This window comes from Impatiens glandulifera, chromosome 3 (genome assembly GCF_907164915.1).
Source record: "Impatiens glandulifera chromosome 3, dImpGla2.1, whole genome shotgun sequence".
NCBI lineage: Eukaryota > Viridiplantae > Streptophyta > Magnoliopsida > Ericales > Balsaminaceae > Impatiens > Impatiens glandulifera.
In genome coordinates, this window is record NC_061864.1 from 5,765,804 (window position 1) to 5,786,181 (window position 20,378).

The window sequence follows — 20,378 nt, forward strand, 5'->3', positions numbered from 1 at the left end:
GAAAACTATATATATATATATATATAAACAACTTAGAGTTTTGTTGATCCAGCTTATATGGGGGTTTTTAATTATTTTTTTAATAAAAAATAAGTTATTTAAGTTTTTATTAGTTAAATTATTATAATGTTATTTATTTGAAAATTTATAAAAATAAAATAAGAATATTTTAATTAATAATTTAAATAATTTGATAGTTGAAAATAAAAATAATGAAATATAAAAAATTTAATTTTGTTTTTCAAAAATAAACTAATCAAAGTAGCTTTTAAGTGAACCAAAAACAATTATATATATATATAATCCCATGAAAAGAATAAAAAATAAAATTCATTCAGATACAGCCTTCCCTTATCCTTAAAAGTGTAACTACTTAACTGGTCTTAAAATACTAGTCCAGGGGCTATTTAATCTTCAACAAAAGAGAAAACAAGTTTCGAGTTGCCTTCCATTTTTTCCGCTGAAGTCGTCGTTTCTCTTTCAGTGCTCAGGTATAACTGTAATCCATTTCCATTCTCTTTCTCATTTCTTCAAAGTAGACTCTCTCATTATTACCTCCTATTCCCACTGTAACATCATCTTTCATTTTTTTTATTCATAGCTTTTGCATCATTTTCTCTAAACAGAAGCCCTAAGTTGCGATCCAAGCTTCTTAATTCAACTACCTGTCTTTGATTTTGATTATCAACTCGGAGATCGGTTCGAAAGATAGAAGGGAGATAAAGTTCATGGCGGAGAGTCGGCGGTTCGGACTCGGTTCACAATTGGGTGAGTTATTTGTCATATACTTCTTTTTTCCTGTCAAGATTTGAGTTATAGCTTATGTTGATTGCTGAGGATAATAATTGTTTTCGTCCGTTTCCTACTCTTTTAATATACTTCTCGATCTCTGGATTTCGCCTGAGTTTTCCACTGAATTTCATTTCCAAACTTCGGCAAGAAAACCCTTCTTGCTAAAATTAGGCGAATATATGTGTGTCTATTGTCTTAAGTAGGCGTATATCCTAAGAGTTACTTTATGAGATCCTTTTAGTGATCCAACCGATGTGACTAGATAAAGTCATGTAGACAAACACCACAATTTCATTGAAGTTCAATTTTATATGCACTTGAGGGTAAATAATATGATTGAAATACACATTAAGAATAATGCCCCCTCCCAAAAAATAAATGCGTGAAAAGCTGACGGATTTGCTTGGTAAATGGGATAATGATGGAAGGGGTGTGCTAATGTTTTTGTTTTTCTTTCAATTATCCCATGTCATTACAAAATTGCAGCTTGATCTTTAGATTCTTCTCCTCAACTTTTAGACTCTAACTCCAATATTTGAATAGATATTGAGCAAATATTGTTGGAAGCACAACATCGATGGCTACGTCCTGCAGAAATATGTGAAATTCTACGAAACTACCAAAAATTTTCCATTGCTCCGGAACCTCCCCAGTTACCTCCAAGTATGTTTTTCATCTTTCAATTTTCAATTGTATTATGAGAAGTTTTATCAATTATTGTTTGGATGTTTTTCTATGCTAAAAATCCATAAATTAAATAAATGCTTACGGTTCAAAAAAGAAGAATTCATGAGATGTGAAAATTCTGAAGAAGATTGAAGGCAAAAACTATCCCTTTGATTGCTTTACAAGATTGGTTATAATATGACTTTCACTACCACTTTCAAGTGTAGGGCAAGTCAGTATATCATTGTTTAGTCCATTCCATTGTTAATATATTATTCAGATCAATTGAACTCAATATACTCTTCATTTAAGTTGCACTATGATTGACCAATAGTGCTAATAATAGTTGTACTGGGGAGCACATTGATTTTCCAAGGTTCACAAGGAGCTTGTGAGACGATACAAATACTCTTTCATTGTAGAGAAACGGGTTGGAAATTTAGCTTATCACTTGAAACTTCTGTCACATTTGGAGTTGTACCCCGTATTCCATGTGAGTTTATTAAAAAAATTATCATTGGGATAAAGAAAATCTAAGTAGAGGCGAATCAAATAGAGCTCCCACGACAATCACAGTCGTACCCGGGATAGAAGCCGAAGAGATACCGACACATTGAGTCATACCGAGAAGGGGTTCTCATCCAAGTTATGTCGAATATTTTGTGAAGTGGAAGAAATTACCGAAAGACAAGGCTAGTTGGGAACACGAATTAGTGTTATGAAACTTCAAAAACATCATTCAGACTTACAAAGAGGACACGACGAGAATGTTGCCGGAATGAGTACGCGACGAGGATGTTGTCGGAATGAGTGGGGGAGTGTCACAGTGCCCTAATCTTTTTTCTAGACCAAGGGGAGGCTCAATGTCCCAGTCTAAGTAGACTCAACCCAAAGAATATTCTAGAAACATTTAAAAAATGCTGGCTTAGAAAATGTGAAGACATGCCCTAGGATAATGTGAAAAAATGCCCTAGATTAGTGTGTCATTAATGTGATAGTTAAAATAAGTCCTATAAATATCTCAAAAGTATTACTTTATAATTAAACAATATAATAATACTCTTTGTAATAATTTATTTCCTATCTCTAGAGTTCTTGTGTCAATTGAAAAATCATTGAATGTTGCTTCAAATAAGGCTAACTAGTTACTCATTCTCACGAAGATCGTAACTAGTGTCATTTGTAATTTGGAGGCCATTCCCTCGAGCGTCTCGTTCAAGGTACTGATCTAAAAAAGGAGAGTCTGCTCAACGATCTGAGTTTGCTCTTGACATTTGGACAATCCTCGTTCAAGTCACATTGCATCCCTTCTCAGAGCTCGTCTCTTTTTTTCTCGACCTCGGCGATGCGTTCCTTTAGGTCCCGAAGTTATTTTGTCCATTAACCATTGTGAGTTTTATTTTCTCTAACTTGACGATAATGTCAGCGATAACGTCTCTAGATCTCCCCTTTTTTTTGGTAGTTTTGGATCCTCCCGATTGAACCTTACGAGGGTTCATAAAATTCTCTTCGATCCTGTGATGAAATTTTTCTTAACTTCATCCACGACATTAGTAGTTGCACTCTCATTCGATCTCTTCATCATTTGGCTCTCTAATACCAACTATCACAGACTCAGTCTTTTTACCAACGACCCGTGCGACACTAGTTATGATCTTCATGAGAATGGGTAACTATTCAGCCTCTAAACAACACTCGATGCTTGTTTCAATAGACACAGGAACTCTAAAAAGAGAAAATAAACTTTACATTATCCTAAAAAATCAAAAGTATTATTATATTGTTTGTAAACTCGATAATTACAAGGTAATACCTTTGAGGTATTTATAAGACTTATTCTAACTACCACATTAATGACCCATTAATATAGGGCGCTTTCACATTATCCTAGGGCATGTCATGCCCTTCACATTATTCTAGGGCATGTCATGCCTTCACATTATTCTAGGGCATGTCATGCCTTCACATTATTCTAGGGCATGTCATGCCTTCACATTATTCTAGGGCATGCATTCACAATCTTCTAGCGAATTCCTTCACATTTCTCTAAGTCATCATCCTTCCAATGTTTCTAAAATATTTTTTGAGTTGGGTTTACTTAGACGATTGGACATCCCTTTGGGCTAGGAAGATTTAAGCACCGTGCCATTCTCCCCACTCATTTCGACGACGTTTTCGTCGCGTACTCCTTGTAGGTCTGGATGTTGTTTTTGGAGTTTCATAAAACTAATTCGTGTTCCCAACTACTCTCGCCTTCTGCTAATCTCTTTTACTTCACAAAATATTTGACATAACTTGGATGTGAAACCCTTCTCGGTATGACTCGATGTGCCAGTATCTCTTCGGCTTTTTTCTCGGGTACGGCTGTGATTGCCGTGGAAGTTCTATTTGATTCGCCTCTACTTGATCTTCTTTATCCTCATGATAAGTCTTTAATAAACTCATGTGGAATACGGGGTGCATCTCCAAATGTGACGGAAGTTTCAAACGATAGACTAACTTTTGAACATGTTTCTCCACAATGAAAGGGCCTTCCTTGTGAACTTTGGAAAATCGTCTTCCTTGATAGAGGAGAATTTTACCATCACTCGGTCTCTTTTTTCGAACTCCGAGTGTCTTCTCTTTTTGTTCGCCCATTTTCTTCATTCTTTTGGCGGCCTTGGTGAGGTGGGCTCGTACCATGTCGGCTTTCTCATGCCATCCTTTGGCGAACTTAAAGGCTGTAGGGCTTGGGCCTTTGTATCCCATCGCCAAAGTGTGTGGTGTTAAGGGTTGTTGACCCGTAGCGATCTCAAAGGAGCTCCCCCCTGTTGACTCGCTTTTTTTGTGGGTAGATTTTATGGAAATTAGGCTATGTCAAACAACTTTGTCCAATCTCTTTGGTTGACGTTTACGTAGTGCCTTAAAACGATTCAAGCAAGACATTCACCCTTTCTGTTTGTCCGTCAGTTTGTGGATGAAAGCTAGTTGAAAAATTGAGTTCGGATCCCATAAGCTTGAACAACTCCATTCAAAACTTTTCGGTAAAGCAATGGATTTTGGAATGCCCCAATATTTCATCACATATTTGAAGAACGAGTGAGCAGCAGACTTCAGCTGCGAACTTTGTGGTCATGGGGTGAATATTCCGTACTTGCTAAACCAATCCACCACGACTATGATTTTGCACATCCATCGGACTTGGGTAGGCACGTGATGAAGTCCATGAAAATACTTTCCCAAGGTCTCTCCGGGGTTGACAATGGCTCCAGCAATCCCGCAGTCTTGTGTTGATCCACCTTATCTTGTTGACACACAAAAATAAATTCTTAACGTAAACCTCAATGACGTCTCCCATCTGAGGACAATAATAACCACGTTCCACGAGCGCCAATGTACGATGTGTACCTGGATGTCTAGCCCATCTTAATCATGACACTTTTTTAGGATGTCTAGCCTATCTTAATCTTAACGTAAACCTCAATTCTTTCCATTTTGGTACATAGTTTCTATCTCCTTTTGTATCGAGCACTCCATCCCTTAGCCAAAATTGACGAGTCTTCCCCTTCTCCTTCAATTCTTTTAAACTCTTGGCTTGCGGGTCGTGCTCAATTCCTTCCTTGATTTGATCTGCCAAAGGAAAGTTAGCACTCGTGATGGAATCTAACTCCGCCTTCAGGCATCAGCTATCAAGTTGGTTTTTCCCGGTCTATATTCCAAGTGGATGGAGTTGTTTGTCTCCCAACAAAAGCTCATTTATGCTTATCTAAACAATTGCTCTATCATTTATTTTATTTATATATTTGCTCAGAGTTCTCATTTATTTATATCTTCTAGTATTGCCTATAAATTGTACTCCCTTGTAATAGTTTACCAATCCGAATATATGAAGAAAATTCTCTTCCCTACATAATTCTACATTATAATCTTTTTAATTTATTAAGTAGTGTTGAAAATAAGTTTACTTAATTTGTTGAATAACATGTTTATGTAACCTTTTTGTTTCATAATGTTTCATATTTATTGACTTAAATATTCAATACTTGGTCATTAGTATTTACTTTTTAGTCGTTAAATATGCCCTTACTTTAAACATAAAAAAACATATTTAGTCAATTCAAATGTTCATCACTAATTTTCAATATCCATTATACTCTGATAATCAAATGTTCAGGTTTTTCTGAAGTAAATAAGAAATTCAAAATTCAATAGACTATCACATAACATTTTTTACGAGAAGGACTATCACACATATTTATTAAGGGGATATTTCATGAGCAGAGATAAATGATTGAGGGGGATTGAAAGAATATGTGAAGTTTCATGACACTTCTATTTCATAGAGAAATTGATGGCCGATGTTTAAGTGGCATATGCGCATCTTGACACTTTTCTTTTATTTCCTTTTGAAATGTATGAAGTACATGTTTAAACTTGTGCATATTTGTTAGGAAAAAAAGCAAAGTGTTGAAGGTAGTAAAATGAGACAGATTTGGTCCCAGATTCAACAATATTCAAGTATTACATTCATCTATTGCCTATTGGGACTTTTGAAGTAGTCAACCCTTGTTTATCTAGATATTTTGTGTTGTGCCCCTTTTGTCCATTTTATCACCTTGTCACTGATATAGTTTCATTCCCAGGCGGTTCACTCTTTCTTTTCGATCGGAAGGTGCTGAGATACTTCCGGAAAGATGGTCATATCTGGAGGAAAAAGAAAGATGGGAAGACTGTGAAAGAAGCTCATGAACGGCTCAAGGTTAGCAAAACATGATGTTGGTATTTACTGAACCAGTGTTTCCATACTGGATAGTAACATTTATCCTAGGTGACAACAAAGTTTGTTATTGTTTTGAAATTTGCATTTTCTAATGTCATTTCCTGTAAAAATATCATTCTAGGCTGGAAGTATTGATGTGTTGCATTGCTACTATGCCCATGGGGAAGAAAATGAAAATTTTCAAAGGCGTAGTTATTGGTTGCTTGAAGAGTGAGTATTGAATATTGATGCATATATATTAATGTATTACTTTTGATAGACTATATATTATTTTATTTTATTTTTCCAGTTTTACTGTTTTGAGGATGTGAGAATTTTCTGATACACATCCAAGACAAATTACAAATGTCCCAGTTCGTTTCTAAATTGTAATCATCAGATGATGAAAAATAATACATCTGAAGTGGAGCTCTCTTTATCCAACCATTATTCTTTCCTTTTTGTTTCAGCACCTTGTGAACATGTTGAGACTATATAAGATTTTTTCCATCCATCCTAAAAGGAATTTTAATGTTTACAATTTCCCAACATTTTGAGATTCTCCGCCAGTGTACTAGCAGATGAATCTGCAACCTATATATTTTTCAATGATATAAATCACTAAAGAATTCTCTCTGGTGACGCTTCATAATTTTTGATTGAAAATATCCAAGTTTTGCAAATGAAGAGTCAAATTTTCTCACTAGAAAAGCATTTCTCAGAATTTCCTACACAACTTAAATGTTCACTAATGTGTTACTTACAAAATGTAATCAATTTGTAAAAGTTGTTCAAAATCTTGTATGATCATAGCTTTGTAGTTATTGGTGCTTTAAATAACATTGATCATACAAACATTGTTGTCTTTTGCTTTGTTTATGACCCCTTTTAACATGTTTTTTATGATATTATATGATGCAGGGATCGTTCAAACATTGTTCTTGTTCATTATCGGGAAGTGAAGGTTATAGTTTATTATTTTTCTTCGGTTTCTTTTTGCTTTGTTTGAGTTATACATTAGATACCTTAATATTTTCCTTGAAAAGCTAACATTTAGTGCCCTAAGATTATTTCCTTGCTAACATAGAAGTAAGTTGTCTTTTGTAACTGACCTTATAATATTTTTTATCTCGACCTTCCCTGAATTGTTTTGTTACTTTGTAAGAAGTGTGCAGCACGTAATGTTTGTTAGGTGTTTTTTTCACTCAGAGTCTTTCATACTCTAGTATGTCATTTTCTTTTTCAGATATGCCACTATGCATCTTTCTGATCTCTGCAGTTCCTCGTTCCCTCATATTCTAATATATCATTTTGATGTAAATAATGCTTTCTTGAATGGAGACCTCTAATTAGTATACATGGATACTTCCTCCGCATTTTGATACAGAAACTAGGATATGTCATTGAATGAGTTAAAAAAGTCACCATGTGTCTGGTTTGTAAGATTTGCAAAGCTCATGATTTATTGTCTATATAGATGATATTGTGATGACAAGGGACTTTGTAGAAGATATTCAAAGCCGTAACATCAATTGGCTCAAGAATTTGAACTCGAAGATCTAAGAAATTTGAAGTAGGTGAAGAATTTGAGAAAGAGGAGAGATTACAGATCAATTTCCTCATTGCTTTGATTGGATGAATACCATATAAATACGTGAAAAGTAGATGAACAACATTCATTAGAGTGAAACAAGTTAATTTGTGGGATTAGCCTAGATTTTTATTTCCACCCCCTCTTAATCTAGGCTATAGATTTATGCCCAAACAAGGTGGCCCGGCAGAATTAGTTTCAGCTCAAATTATTGTTTTGAGAACAATCGCCAAACTGAGGGTCGATGATGAGATTCCTGCAGAGTGGGGTTGTGGAGTGTCTGTAACCGCTTGATTGACATAGTCACTAGTCAGTGCTAGAGTTTTGGAACAAGAAAGAAATTGCTACTAATGTATTAAAAAAAATACCTCATTCATTTTGCAACAAGAAAAGTTTATAACCACTCTCCAATATGGGATGCAATGCTATCTTTTTTTTAGAATCTAATATTTAATTGTTATATTTCTTATTCATATAATTATTCCAGATTTAATTCATCAGTATCCCTGTCCATGGAAGTTCAAAATGCTTTTGGCTCTATGTTATAATTCTCTTATGTTTCTGAAGTCTCGTTTACCTCAGTGGTAGAGTGCAAAACTCATGGCTACAAGGTCATGGGTACGACGAGCCTTCATGACCATTTAAAGATAAATAAAATTCTCTTCTTCTGTTCCTTCAGATATTTTTCTGGACATCTATAATCCTGGTAATTTTACATAATCTGAGATAGGACATGAGTTTGATACATCAGACTGTTTTTGTACATGTAATGTGTTATTTACTGAAATCATTTCACAACAAGTTTATGTTGCACTAATTGCTAGTTATATCATATCATTTATCACATGTCAATATTCTACCGTATTATATAATTAGTGATGTTTTTGCTTCTGTTTTTCTCATGGTACATGTTATGTAGTCAGAATATTTTTTTTTCATTCCAGGCAAGTAGAGCTAACTTTAACAGGGCGAGAGAGACAGAAGTAGCAATTCCTGTTTCCAAGGGAAATGAAGAAACTGTACTCCAATCTGAAGCTGACAGTTCTGCATCATCTCAATTATATCAAAATCATCAAGGAACTTCACAGACTACAGATACTAGTTTAAATAGTGCTCAGGCTTCGGAATATGAAGATGTTGAGTCAGGTGTGATCTACATTTGTCATGAGCTGAGTTAATGAACCGATCTTAAAATTATTTCTTTAATGTAAAACTTACTATCAACGGGTCTGTTGCAGCTTATGGAGTAGTCCAAGTTAATTCTGGATTTCAATATTTTCCTGAAAGGAAGCTACCATCAAGGGAGAATATGAATACAAGTGTTTCTACCCCTTATTATCCAATGCCTTTCCCAGGTATTACACCCCTTTAAATACATATTATCGTCTTATTTGACAAACCTAGCTCAGGATCAGAACTTAGAAGCATTTGGAATTGTTGACAGATAATTATCAGGGAAATCCATCTGTTATTCCGAGAATGAAATTTGTCCAAGATGTTGGAGGAGATAGCACTAAGAACAGTAGTCATTCAACTTCACCATTTCGGCCTCAAAGTCATCCTGATTTCCCATCATGGGAAGAAGTACCTGATGATAATCAATTTAAGCCATCTACTTTCAGTGAGGAATGCAATAATACTGTTTTCAATCCTGCAGTAGGAAATGAGCTACTTGGGCAAACTTTGACTGATGGATTTGTTAAAAATCAAGGAGTTGGTATATACATGCATGATCAACAAGGGTGGCAGGTACTATGTGGTAAATTAATGCAAAATTTTAAACATTATTTGTACATCTCCTTCCAAGGTGCTTGATAGTACTCCCCCCTTGATTAATTCATAGTTTGGCTGTTTGTGATACTTGTTATGAGAGGGGTAAATACTTCTTTTTAGATGCCTCTCTTTCCCTAAACCATCTTGTTTCCTTTTTTCGGGTTCAGTTATCCAGTATACCATCTTTGTTGTGAACTTTTGGCATGTCATCTTCATCTGGGACATAGACTATGCATCATCATCAGTCCAATTTTTCTGCTGAGGACTGCCAATTTCACATAGATGAACTATGCTATTGGTGTAATTTCCTTAAAAATGACAAAATCTAAGTTCTTATATTTTGGAGATAATTTTAAAGGTGAGTTTATCAGCAAGTTAAGTGATAACCTATGACCCCAATTGAATTGCATAGCTCAGAAAAACTTTTATGAAATCGATACAATATTAGGATTACATTTGTTTTGAGGTGTCAATCTTATCCTAGGCACTTGAGCTTAGTGAAGGATCTTGGTTTAAGGTTCCATTTTTATACCAATGATCGTCACCAAGCCCAAAGAACAAGAACTACATGTTATTTCCATATATCATTTGCCTTAACAAATTGTCCATGCCACATGGCTTTATCCTGCGCCTTATTGCTCATTAGCTGCTTAGGGTTAAATTATGTATTGTCTGGAGCAATATTGCTTATTAATACTGACTATTATTTGCTTAGTCCTAAATGAGAAAGGTATAGGATTTTGTTTGCCATTGTGTATTTTACACAAATGAAATATCATGTACTTGAGTTCATTAATGTCTTCTGGTTCATCATTAGATGGCTAAAGCAATGGATGTACTTGATATGCCAATGCTACTTTGCAAGAAAACTAGGGGTAATAGTTTGGATGATAACAGTAGAAACCATTAAAATATTGGTGGCATAAAGTGGGTTGTGATGGTTGTCCATCACCTCTAGCAACCTCTGTCTTTTTTAAAGGAATATAATTAAGTCTTAACTACGAAAAAATGGTCTCTAAAATTTAAAGATATAGCTTTAGTTTCTCTATAACTTCTATTGCACTTTGAATTTGCTTCGCAGGCTTCTGAAGTCACTTCCCTGGAGGAGATCTCAAAATGGCCAATGGATCTGAGAGATAATCCCTACTCCACATATAATATCAACAAGTATGTGGACTCATTTGGTTTTTCTGCTTCCCGTGATGAGGATCATGTAGACTCTAACAAGTACACACACAATGTTTCTCAAATGCAACTGAGATCTGGAGAAGGTGAACATGGCTTGAAACCAGAACAGGAAATTTATCTCATGGATGGAAAATCCAGTTATTCTCCTCTAAGACAACCCCGGTTAGATGGCCTACAAAAGGAAGGGCTTAAGAAGGTGAACAGCTTTGAGAGATGGATGAGCAGGGAGTTAGGAGATGTTAATGAAACCATTATGCAGTCTAACACTGGAGTCTTATGGGAAGCTGTTGCAACTGAAGATGTAGTTGATGATTCTAGTATTGCTTCCCAAGTTCATTTAGATAATTTTGTGTTGAGCCCTTCGATCTCCCAAGACCAACTCTTCAGCATTGGAGATTTCTCACCCAACTGGGCTTATGAAAGCTCAGAAACCAAGGTACATTTTCTTTCTTCTTGTTTTTATCCTCTTTATATTAAGAAAATCACTTTGAACAGCTCAATGTATACAAAGGGCTTTTTATCCTCTTAATGTTACTAGTTATGAAGTCCCAGATATTGGTGCCTTTCTATACAAAGGGCTATAGACTTTGAAGTGGTCTAGCTTCTTGATTTTGTTAGTATCCATTCAACCCACACAAGCAATCTATGTGCTATAATATGCATTAGGAGTTAGGACTCTATGATGACAAGGATCCTGTGGCACAGTGAAAATCTTGATCATCTCAAACTTATATTAGAAGGGCATTGTCTGATCCATTCTTATTTTGGGTTGGGATCATGCTTTGAATCGACCTATATGTAAAGCTAACCCAAACAAAACCAATCTAGTTTTTTAATTAAAATTGGGTTGTAATAATAACTTAATTGAATTTGCGACAATGCAAATCAATGTTTGATTTAACATTTAGATGGAGGTGCTTGTGTGGCCTCCTGTGTTAGGGACAGTAGTGAAGTTGCAAGGTCAATATTACAAGCATGTATCCAAGAAAATAAAATAAAAACAAAAGAAAAAAGCCTCTAAAAGGCTGTGGGCTTTTAATTGAATCCCCCCAAGGTGATCCTAGCAAATTAGACAATCTAATTATATAATCTACATATTTCCTTGAATAAATAATACTGTACCATATTTTTTTTGGAATTAAAGGAGACTTAGCATGAAACCCCCACAACCATAGCCTCCCGCTTAAACTCAAAACGCTTTTAGATGGAATCGAACCCGTGACCTTTTGGTCTCTTAAGCCGATTCTTGCCTAACCATTTTGTACTTTATGCTAAATAAGTTAAAAGTTCTGTCAAATCTCATCTGTATTTTTTTTTAGAAAAGACAATTATTTTCTTTAATAAATGAACAACTTAGTGAAACTTACAAAAAATGAGAAAAATATCAACATGATGAGATCCCCAAAACAAACAAAACCTGTAAGATATTAACAAGAGTGAAATCAAACGTGCCCATGTGGCAAGATATATGTAAAGAAGACCAGAGTGCCTAACAATGCCAAAACAAAAGATTCCCGTGAATGTGGATTAAAAAGAAGTTTAGTGCAGTCAAGGCCCCATTATTTAAAGAGGAGCCAGTTAGGATTGGAGTTATAAAATGTATCCGAGCCTAATTTGAGTGATTCAATGCTGCAAAAGCATATGGTCTTTTTTAAGTCTGTTCATCATTGTGTCTAGTTCTACTGAATACATGGGCGTTTCTCACTCTAGATCTCATCGGTAATTATTTGCTAAACCTGATTGTTTGCCCAAAAATAATGGAGTGCTGTATTTCTTATTTTGGTTGTACCCAAATAATCACCAAACCTAAACATTTGTTTGGTTTCAACCCAGAATAAGCTGAAAGCCAAATATGCCATTCTAAATAATATGGATTGGTTATTTGTGTGGGTTTTTTGGATTAACCTAAATTATACTTCATTTGAGTACTGGCGGTCCTTTGAAGAGCATAAATGTAATAGGTAGTTCTGAAATAGTTCCACTTTCTTGCTTTGGTTCCAGGTCCTGATAACGGGAAGATTCTTGAAGAGTCAGCAAGACCTGGAGAAATGCAAATGGTCATGTATGTTTGGGGAAGTAGAGGTTCCAGCTATGGTTATTGCAGATGGTGTCCTTTGTTGCTATACTCCTGTCCATAAGGCTGGAAGGATTCCTTTCTATGTAACATGTTCTAACAGGTTAGCTTGTAGCGAAGTACGCGAATTCGAATATAAAGATAATAACATCGGAGATGTGGAGATTCCAGATGTCAACAGCAAAGAAGTTCTGCATATGCGTTTTGAAAAATTATTATCAATTGATTCAACTAGTAGCAAAACACCTGATCCCAGTTCTGCAGTTGAAAATTCATCATTTATAATCAGTTCGTTAATGAAAGAGAGCAACGAGTGGGAGCAATTCTTAAACAACTCAGTAGTGATATCCCCAGAAAATATGAAAGAGCGGCAGCTGCAGCAGCTATGGAAGGAAAAACTACATGCATGGCTCCTTCAAAAAATTGTTGAAGGTGGGAAAGGTCCTAGTGTATGGGATGAAGATGGTCAAGGTGTCCTACACTTGGCAGCAGCACTTGGCTATGATTGGGCTATAAAACCCACAATAGCTGCAGGTGTGAGTGTTAACTTTCGTGATGTAAATGGCTGGACTGCACTTCATTGGGCAGCATCTTGTGGAAGGTTACTATCTCATTTTTCACGTGTTTTCCCTTACTTGGATGCTCTTGCTTCATATGTTTTTATTTCATTTTTCATGTAAGTTTTCCCCTCTTTAGAATTTCTTGGTTATGTAGCATTTAGAAGGAAAACTAAAACAGATTGAAAGTAGACAGTTAGCCTATTTAGAAACTAATATTTTGTCACAATCACAATGTCATTAGAAAATCGCCAAAACTAAAATCGATTACTTAAATGATTAGATTATTTTCTAGATCAAGTGTGACTTTTGTTGCTACATTTGGAATACAAATTATTTTATATATCATGATAATTTTGCTTTTGGAAGATTAAATTATTTTGTGGAAAGCATAACAATGTAGATTTTTCCAGATCATGATTAACATGATTTTCTTATAACAAACCAGCCCCAGTGTGTAGTACATTAAATTTAAAGAAATTACGATATTCTATTATGTATTAGCTTGGCAGTTTAGAGAGATGAGAAACTCAATATTATCTTCTTTTTTTATCAAATGAAAGTGGAAACAGCATGCAAAGTAAGAAATTTCTATTAAAATGTCACTATGAATTGCATAGAATACATTCCCTCCATTATGTACTTTACTAAACTCTTTTGTGAAGTTCATTATTTCCTTTTCCCTTTAGACTATCAATTTTATGCAAAGTAAGAAATTCTATTAAAATGTCACTATGAATTGCATAGAATACATTCCCTGCATTATGTGCTTTGCTAAACTCTTTTGTGAAGTTCATTATTTCCTTTTCCCTTTAGACTATTAATTTTATGCATCGTAAAACCCTTCAATAAAATGTTTCTCTTTGTTGATTTGATTTGATTTTGATATTAGAGAACGAACAGTGGGGTTGCTCATCTCTCTAGTTGCAGCTCCTGGATTATTAACAGATCCAACTCCCAGACACGCTGGTAGAACACCAGCAGACTTAGCCTCACGCAATGGACACAAAGGCATTGCTGGTTATCTTGCAGAATCCTCATTGAGTTCCCACCTGTCAACTCTAGAGTTGGATTCTAATAGTGCTGAAGCTGGAGAAACATCTGGTGTAAATGCTGTACAGAAAGTTTCAGAAAGGATACCAACTCCAATCACGGATGGGGATTTCCCTCAGGGACCCTCATTCAAGGACTCCTTAGCTGCTGTCAGAAATGCCACTCAAGCCGCTGCTCGCATTCATCAAGTCTTTCGGGTGCAGTCGTTCGAGAGAAGGCGGAAGAAAGAGTTTGAAAATGAAGATTTGGGAATTTCCGAAGGTGCACTTTCTCTTATTTCTGTCAGGAAAAGCAGACTGGGACAGAATGAAGAACCCCATGTTGCAGCTATAAGAATACAGAACAAGTTCCGTAGTTGGAAGGGCAGAAAAGAATACTTAACAATCAGACAACAAATTGTTAAAATTCAGGTAATAACTATCCCATGGAAAATTGTTAAAGTTAAAATTGAAATATATATTGTTTTTGTTTGGCATAAATATTTTTCTGGATAATCCAGATCATAGTGTGATTTTTGTTACTTCATTTAGTGTATAGATTAATTTTATAGATTTTGTTGTCGGTTTAAATTTTTTGCCTTATGTATTGAGCCAGGCCCATGTGAGAGGATACCAGGTGAGGAAGAACTACAAGAAGATAACCTGGTCAGTCGGGATATTAGAGAAGGTAATTTTACGATGGAGAAGAAAAGGGAGTGGTTTGCGTGGTTTCAAACGAGAAGCAATCATCGAGGCCAATAACAATGCTTGTATTCCGTCAAGTGAGGATGATGATGACTTTCTAAAAGAAGGCAGAAAGCAAACTGAAGAACGGTTGCAAAAGGCACTTTGTAGAGTGAAGTCAATGATTCAGTATCCTGAAGCAAGAGATCAGTATAGCAGGCTACTGAATGTTGTCTCTGAGATGCAGGAAACTAAGGTATTATTTGTCTTCTTCTTTCTGATCCTGTTTTTAAACACAAACCCAATTCAAAAAGATTATAATTCTACATAATATGTATAATAAATTATTCTGGATCACATTTTTGCATTTCATAGACTTACCAGCATTTGAATTGTGGTGTCGCAGGCTGTGTATGATAATGTTCTAAATAGCACAGAAGAGTCGGCTGATTTTGACAATGATATGATCGATCTGGATGCATTGCTTTATGACGATGACATGCCCACAGTATCTTGAATGAATCTCGCCGAATTTATATACATACAGTTGTAGTAATACATATTTGCAGACAATAATAGATATTTTACATGAATAATCCATTTGTAAATGTCACCCTAATTTAGAAGATCTATTTGTCTGGCCCCAATAGAGAGAGTATTTCCTTCTAAGTGACTTAGAACAACAAATTATCTTTAGTAAAAGAAACTTTTAATATTGACTTGTTTCCTGTAATCATCAATTAATAAGTGGTCTGGTCTTTCATTGAATGAATAATATCCATTTAAACATACATCTCTTCCGATTCAAAATATTTTGCTAGCTTGATCCTTTTTGTCGTTGTGATGTCATAATCTATTCATGGAAAATTAAGTTTTGTTTCAATCTTCTAAGTTAATTATGTGTTTTTGTGATGAACAAAATGGTACAATAAATAAAAGTGATTCTATATGGTTAATAGTTTGAATGAATTTTTTAATTTATTAAAATTGCCATTTAAAAGAGACATATTTATTGGGATTTTTCAATAGACAACTAACTACTTTATTAAGTAATTTTGTGGAAATCATTTAGTTCATTGAATATTTATGTTTGTGTTATTTTGTAAAAATATTTTTCAAAATTTGTATTCCAAGGTTTGGAATGTAATTAATTTTTTAGAAATGATTGGAAGAGGGAATAACTAAGCGTAGCTGAAAAAATAACAAATTTTCGTGATACGTTAATTCCTCCTTCATTTTCTTTCCCAAATTCCTCCACTATCATCCTACTATTTTTTATAGTCTATTATTCTCGTATATTATAAGTGAAATATATTTAGTATATTTATAGTTTGTAAGTGAAATATGTATATATAATCATAAATGATAAATAAAGCATACCAAATAATCAAAGTCCATAAAAAATATTAGTAAAATAAATGTATATGTTTTTCTTTTGTTAATTTTTTATTTATAAAAATGAGATAAAAGTTAACCAGCCCAAAACCCATGACCCATAGATCATAACCCATGATCCACTATTTAAAATTATATCCTGAGCTTCAATTTTTCATCCAACGGCCCATAGTGATTGATATAAAGGGGCTTGTTTGGTTGAAAGTTTTCAGACTGCTAAGAAACTCCCTTTTGTTATCAAAATCCTTATCTGCTCGTAGAATAGACGATTCTTCTTCTGCTGCTCGAAATCTTATTATAGCAATGCTTAGCCTTTGTGCTGCTCCGTCGTCGACCGCCTCCTTTGTTTCCAAGCCGCCGCCGCCGCCTGTTCTCTCTAGCCGTAAATCAGGCTTCCACGGCGTCCGAGTGGCGCAATTATGGCCCATCGTCAGAAACTCTCAGGTCTCGCTCTCCGGTCCTAGTTCAACTTCAGTGGTGATGATGGCTAAGAAAGACGAGGAATTGAAGGATATCAGAACCAAAACGACTGAACAGCTCAACGAAGAGATTGTCGAACTCAAAGGAGAACTCTTCATGCTTCGCCTTCAGAGATCAGTTCGCAATGAGTTCAAATCCAGCGAGTTCCGTCGTATGCGGAAAAGGGTAATTAATGCCCCCCTTCTTTCAAGCAATGCTTCTAATTTGCGTTTTATAGGTTCACGATTCATTTTACACAGGTGAATGAGATTGAAAATGATGAGCTCTTTGTATATATCTTTAGCTGTTCTCAAACTCTTAATATTGCAATTCACTATTCAATTCAAGTACTGGTTGTACAGGATTAGGTCAATGAACTGGTATTCTTCTTATGGTGTGCTTAGGTCTCATCACTTGGATTTCAGATTATGTGATATGGCTATTGACTGATTTTTCAGACAAAAAGCCATTCAATTTCTGATTAAAAAACTCCATTCACTGTCTGAAACCACTTATTGTTGATGGAAGTTCTTATGATAATGATATTGGATGAAAGTGTTGGTTTTTTCTTGATTGATAAAAGAAGGAATTCAGAGTCTTGTATATTGATGAAATGCTTGATATACTTATGGTAGTTAAATGTGTTATGGAAACAGATTGCTCGAATGCTGACAGTTAAGAGGGAAAGAGAGATCGACGAAGGAATTAACAAAAGGATATCTCGAAAACTTGACAGACAATGGAAGAAAAGCATTGTTGTGAAACCACCACCTTCATTGTTGAAGTTAAGGGAGGAAGAGGCGGCTGAAGAAGCCAAGGAATCATCTACGTGAGCGAAAGCTACTGCTACATCTCGATCTGTTGTATGAAGTTCATCTTCCTCCTCAGGTTTAGATTCTTCTTTTTTTTGGGGGGGAATTTCTTGAATTGTAGAATATGTTTGAAGCAGAATTGAGCAACCACTCAGAGATTATTTATTATATTTATGTGATAACATGATATTGTGTAATGCTTACCACTTTAGGCAATGTCTCACATGTTTTGCCATCTTGGTTTCCTTTCTGACCTCTATTTAACAGTCAAATGTTAATATCAACACCATTAGTAAAATTAAGACATAAAATGTTTCAACTTTCACCTTGACCATCTTTTATATGGAAGCCAAGGATGACATTTTGAGCAAGAACAAATAAGTATTAGCATGATTTTGTTTTAGTTGGAATCAAACCTTTAATATTTGGACACTTACAAACAAATACTCATTTTTGTAATTTTTTTTTTTAATTTACTTAAATTTTTTATAATATATTATTGGGGTCTGAAATATTTTTTAATTATGTATATGTTAACAAATTTAATAACATTTATTCGTTTAACTCTAACTTTAGGTGTTTTCAAGCAGAATAAATGGGTCAAATTTCATGTGTTTTCAAACAAGATCAATGTGTCAAACTTAAGGTGTTTTCAAACAGGGTCGGTCAATGTGTGTGTATGATGTAATTTACAAATACTGTGATCAATAAAATCCCTTAATTTATGGACTAAAATAGAGAAGGATAGAACATTATACTAATTTAACCGATTAAAAATTTAAATAACCTATTTTCTTCTTCCAACAATACTTTTTTTTAATCACCCAATACAAAACATAAATAACCCAACATCATATACTCACTTTTAAAACAAATAATAATAATAATAATGAAATTGTTTAAAATATAAGTGTCAAACTCAGAATCTTTGGTTGTCCTTAATTAGCTGTTAAAGTTGTGAGATGTCATGAAAATAATTAAAAAAAAGAATTATACAGTGGTTGATGCCTTACAAATGTTTTTTTCTAAGCTTAAGGCTCTTGAAATAACTCAATAAATATAATGGTTTATTCCAGGTTACTGGGCATAATGGTTGGGAAAATTTGATCAAGAGATTATTGTGTATATGTTGATTGTTGAGTAGATAGGAATATTTTGAGTTATGTTTGAATTTATTCAGAAGAATTGTCTCATTAAAAATATTTATACTATTCAAAATAATAACAATGGCTTGTGTTTTCCTTCTTTAGAAAAAAAAAAAAGATTTGGTTTAGAAAAAAAATCACTCAATTTGCTTATTTTTTGGTATAAAATTTAATTTTATATTCTTTCAATTGGGTTTATCATGGAATTAATTACTATCACTGTATCACATTATCAATCCTTGTTATCAAACATAATACAAATCCAAATAAATCTATTTTTCATTTAACAAGACTTTTTAAAGAAATCAAATAGGCTGCTTGTAGTGATGATGTCAGCAATGAATGGAATCAATAGTGGCTTGGTGGCTTTTGACAATAAAGTTAGGTATATTTATTTATATTATATGATTGAAATTTTGAAAATTTAAAGATATGATGAAATGAGCATAGATCTTCTAACCCTACCCTAGTTATTATTATTATTATTATTATTATTATTTTTCCAATTTCGATTATTAAGCTGTTTGATGATGTTTTAGGTCTTGTTTGGAATATAATTATGTTCAATTTTATGTAAAAGGTAATTGTTTGATATTCATTTTCCCCTTAAAACTTACTTCAATCCTGCCTTAACTATTCTGTCTTCCCAAGTCTCAAAATTTACTACTTTTAAAAAAGTACATGAAAAATAATTGATTGTTCAAATATTTTGGATAAATCTCGATATCTCAATTTCAATGTTATTTCAGATTACTATTTATATATAAAAAACACTTGTGGATGATTTGTATGAGAGCAATATTGAATAAATGAGTAAAAATCTCAATTTCGATTATCACTGTAAAAAATAAAAAAGAAAACGAGTATTTTAAATTGAACTAAAATATTAGATTTTTTTATAAAATAAACTCGAACTAAAAAAATGTATAAAATGAATTGAACTAAAAAAAAAGTCCAAATACAATATGTTTACCACAATGTCATATCACGGTTATGCACTTATTTAATTATAATAAAAATAATTGGTTGGTTAGATTTAGAATTGATTTCGTTAATTATTTGATTAATTTCATTAGATGGTAAGCTGCTTTACTATTATTTTTTTAAGAAATTAAAATTTTTTTTGTTAGTGACGAACCGAAATAAAAATGGTCAAAATCGAGAGATAATAAATAGGTGACCTATGCAAGAAGTTGGAAGAGAATCTAAATAACAAAACTTTGAAATCTGGTATAAGGTAAGATGAAGATTCTATTAATTATTTATGAAAATTGAAAGAACACAATTAAAAAACTATTGAAACTAATTAATTCTTGCAATTTAAAATTGATAAAATATTTAAGTTGAATGACACCTAAGTTATTAGGTGTTTGAAAGGTTCACTCAATATTATTTAAGTTGCATTAATTTGAAAAAGTAACCATCGTTTGGTTAAAAAAAAAAGGGGGACTATACAAGTCCAATTTCAAATTA

At 33.9% G+C, this 20,378-nt stretch overlaps 2 protein-coding genes across 4 annotated transcripts; both read left to right on the plus strand.

Moving 5' to 3' along the window:
• Window positions 1–424: 424 nt before the first annotated feature.
• Window positions 425–15,759, plus strand: LOC124928883 (calmodulin-binding transcription activator 3-like). 3 transcript variants are annotated; one of them, XM_047469132.1, is made up of 14 exons: window positions 425–491; window positions 627–768; window positions 1,336–1,455; window positions 6,081–6,196; window positions 6,339–6,427; window positions 7,118–7,160; window positions 8,732–8,933; window positions 9,026–9,142; window positions 9,232–9,536; window positions 10,642–11,184; window positions 12,750–13,423; window positions 14,272–14,842; window positions 15,027–15,350; window positions 15,501–15,759. In XM_047469132.1, the coding sequence occupies exons 2-14, from the start codon at window positions 729–731 to the stop codon at window positions 15,609–15,611; spliced, it is 3,255 nt and encodes a 1,084-aa protein (XP_047325088.1). In that variant the 5' UTR covers window positions 425–491; window positions 627–728; the 3' UTR covers window positions 15,612–15,759. The 3 variants fall into 3 exon arrangements, with proteins under 3 accessions (XP_047325088.1, XP_047325087.1, XP_047325089.1); XM_047469131.1 differs by lacking the exon at window positions 425–491 and having other exon boundaries at window positions 569–768; XM_047469133.1 differs by lacking the exons at window positions 425–491; window positions 1,336–1,455 and having other exon boundaries at window positions 569–768.
• Window positions 15,760–16,695: 936 nt separating this feature from the next.
• LOC124933012 (50S ribosomal protein L29, chloroplastic) lies at window positions 16,696–17,995 on the plus strand. The gene is made up of 2 exons (XM_047473737.1): window positions 16,696–17,134; window positions 17,605–17,995. The coding sequence occupies exons 1-2, from the start codon at window positions 16,793–16,795 to the stop codon at window positions 17,779–17,781; spliced, it is 519 nt and encodes a 172-aa protein (XP_047329693.1). The 5' UTR covers window positions 16,696–16,792; the 3' UTR covers window positions 17,782–17,995.
• The last annotated feature ends 2,383 nt before the right edge of the window (window positions 17,996–20,378 follow it).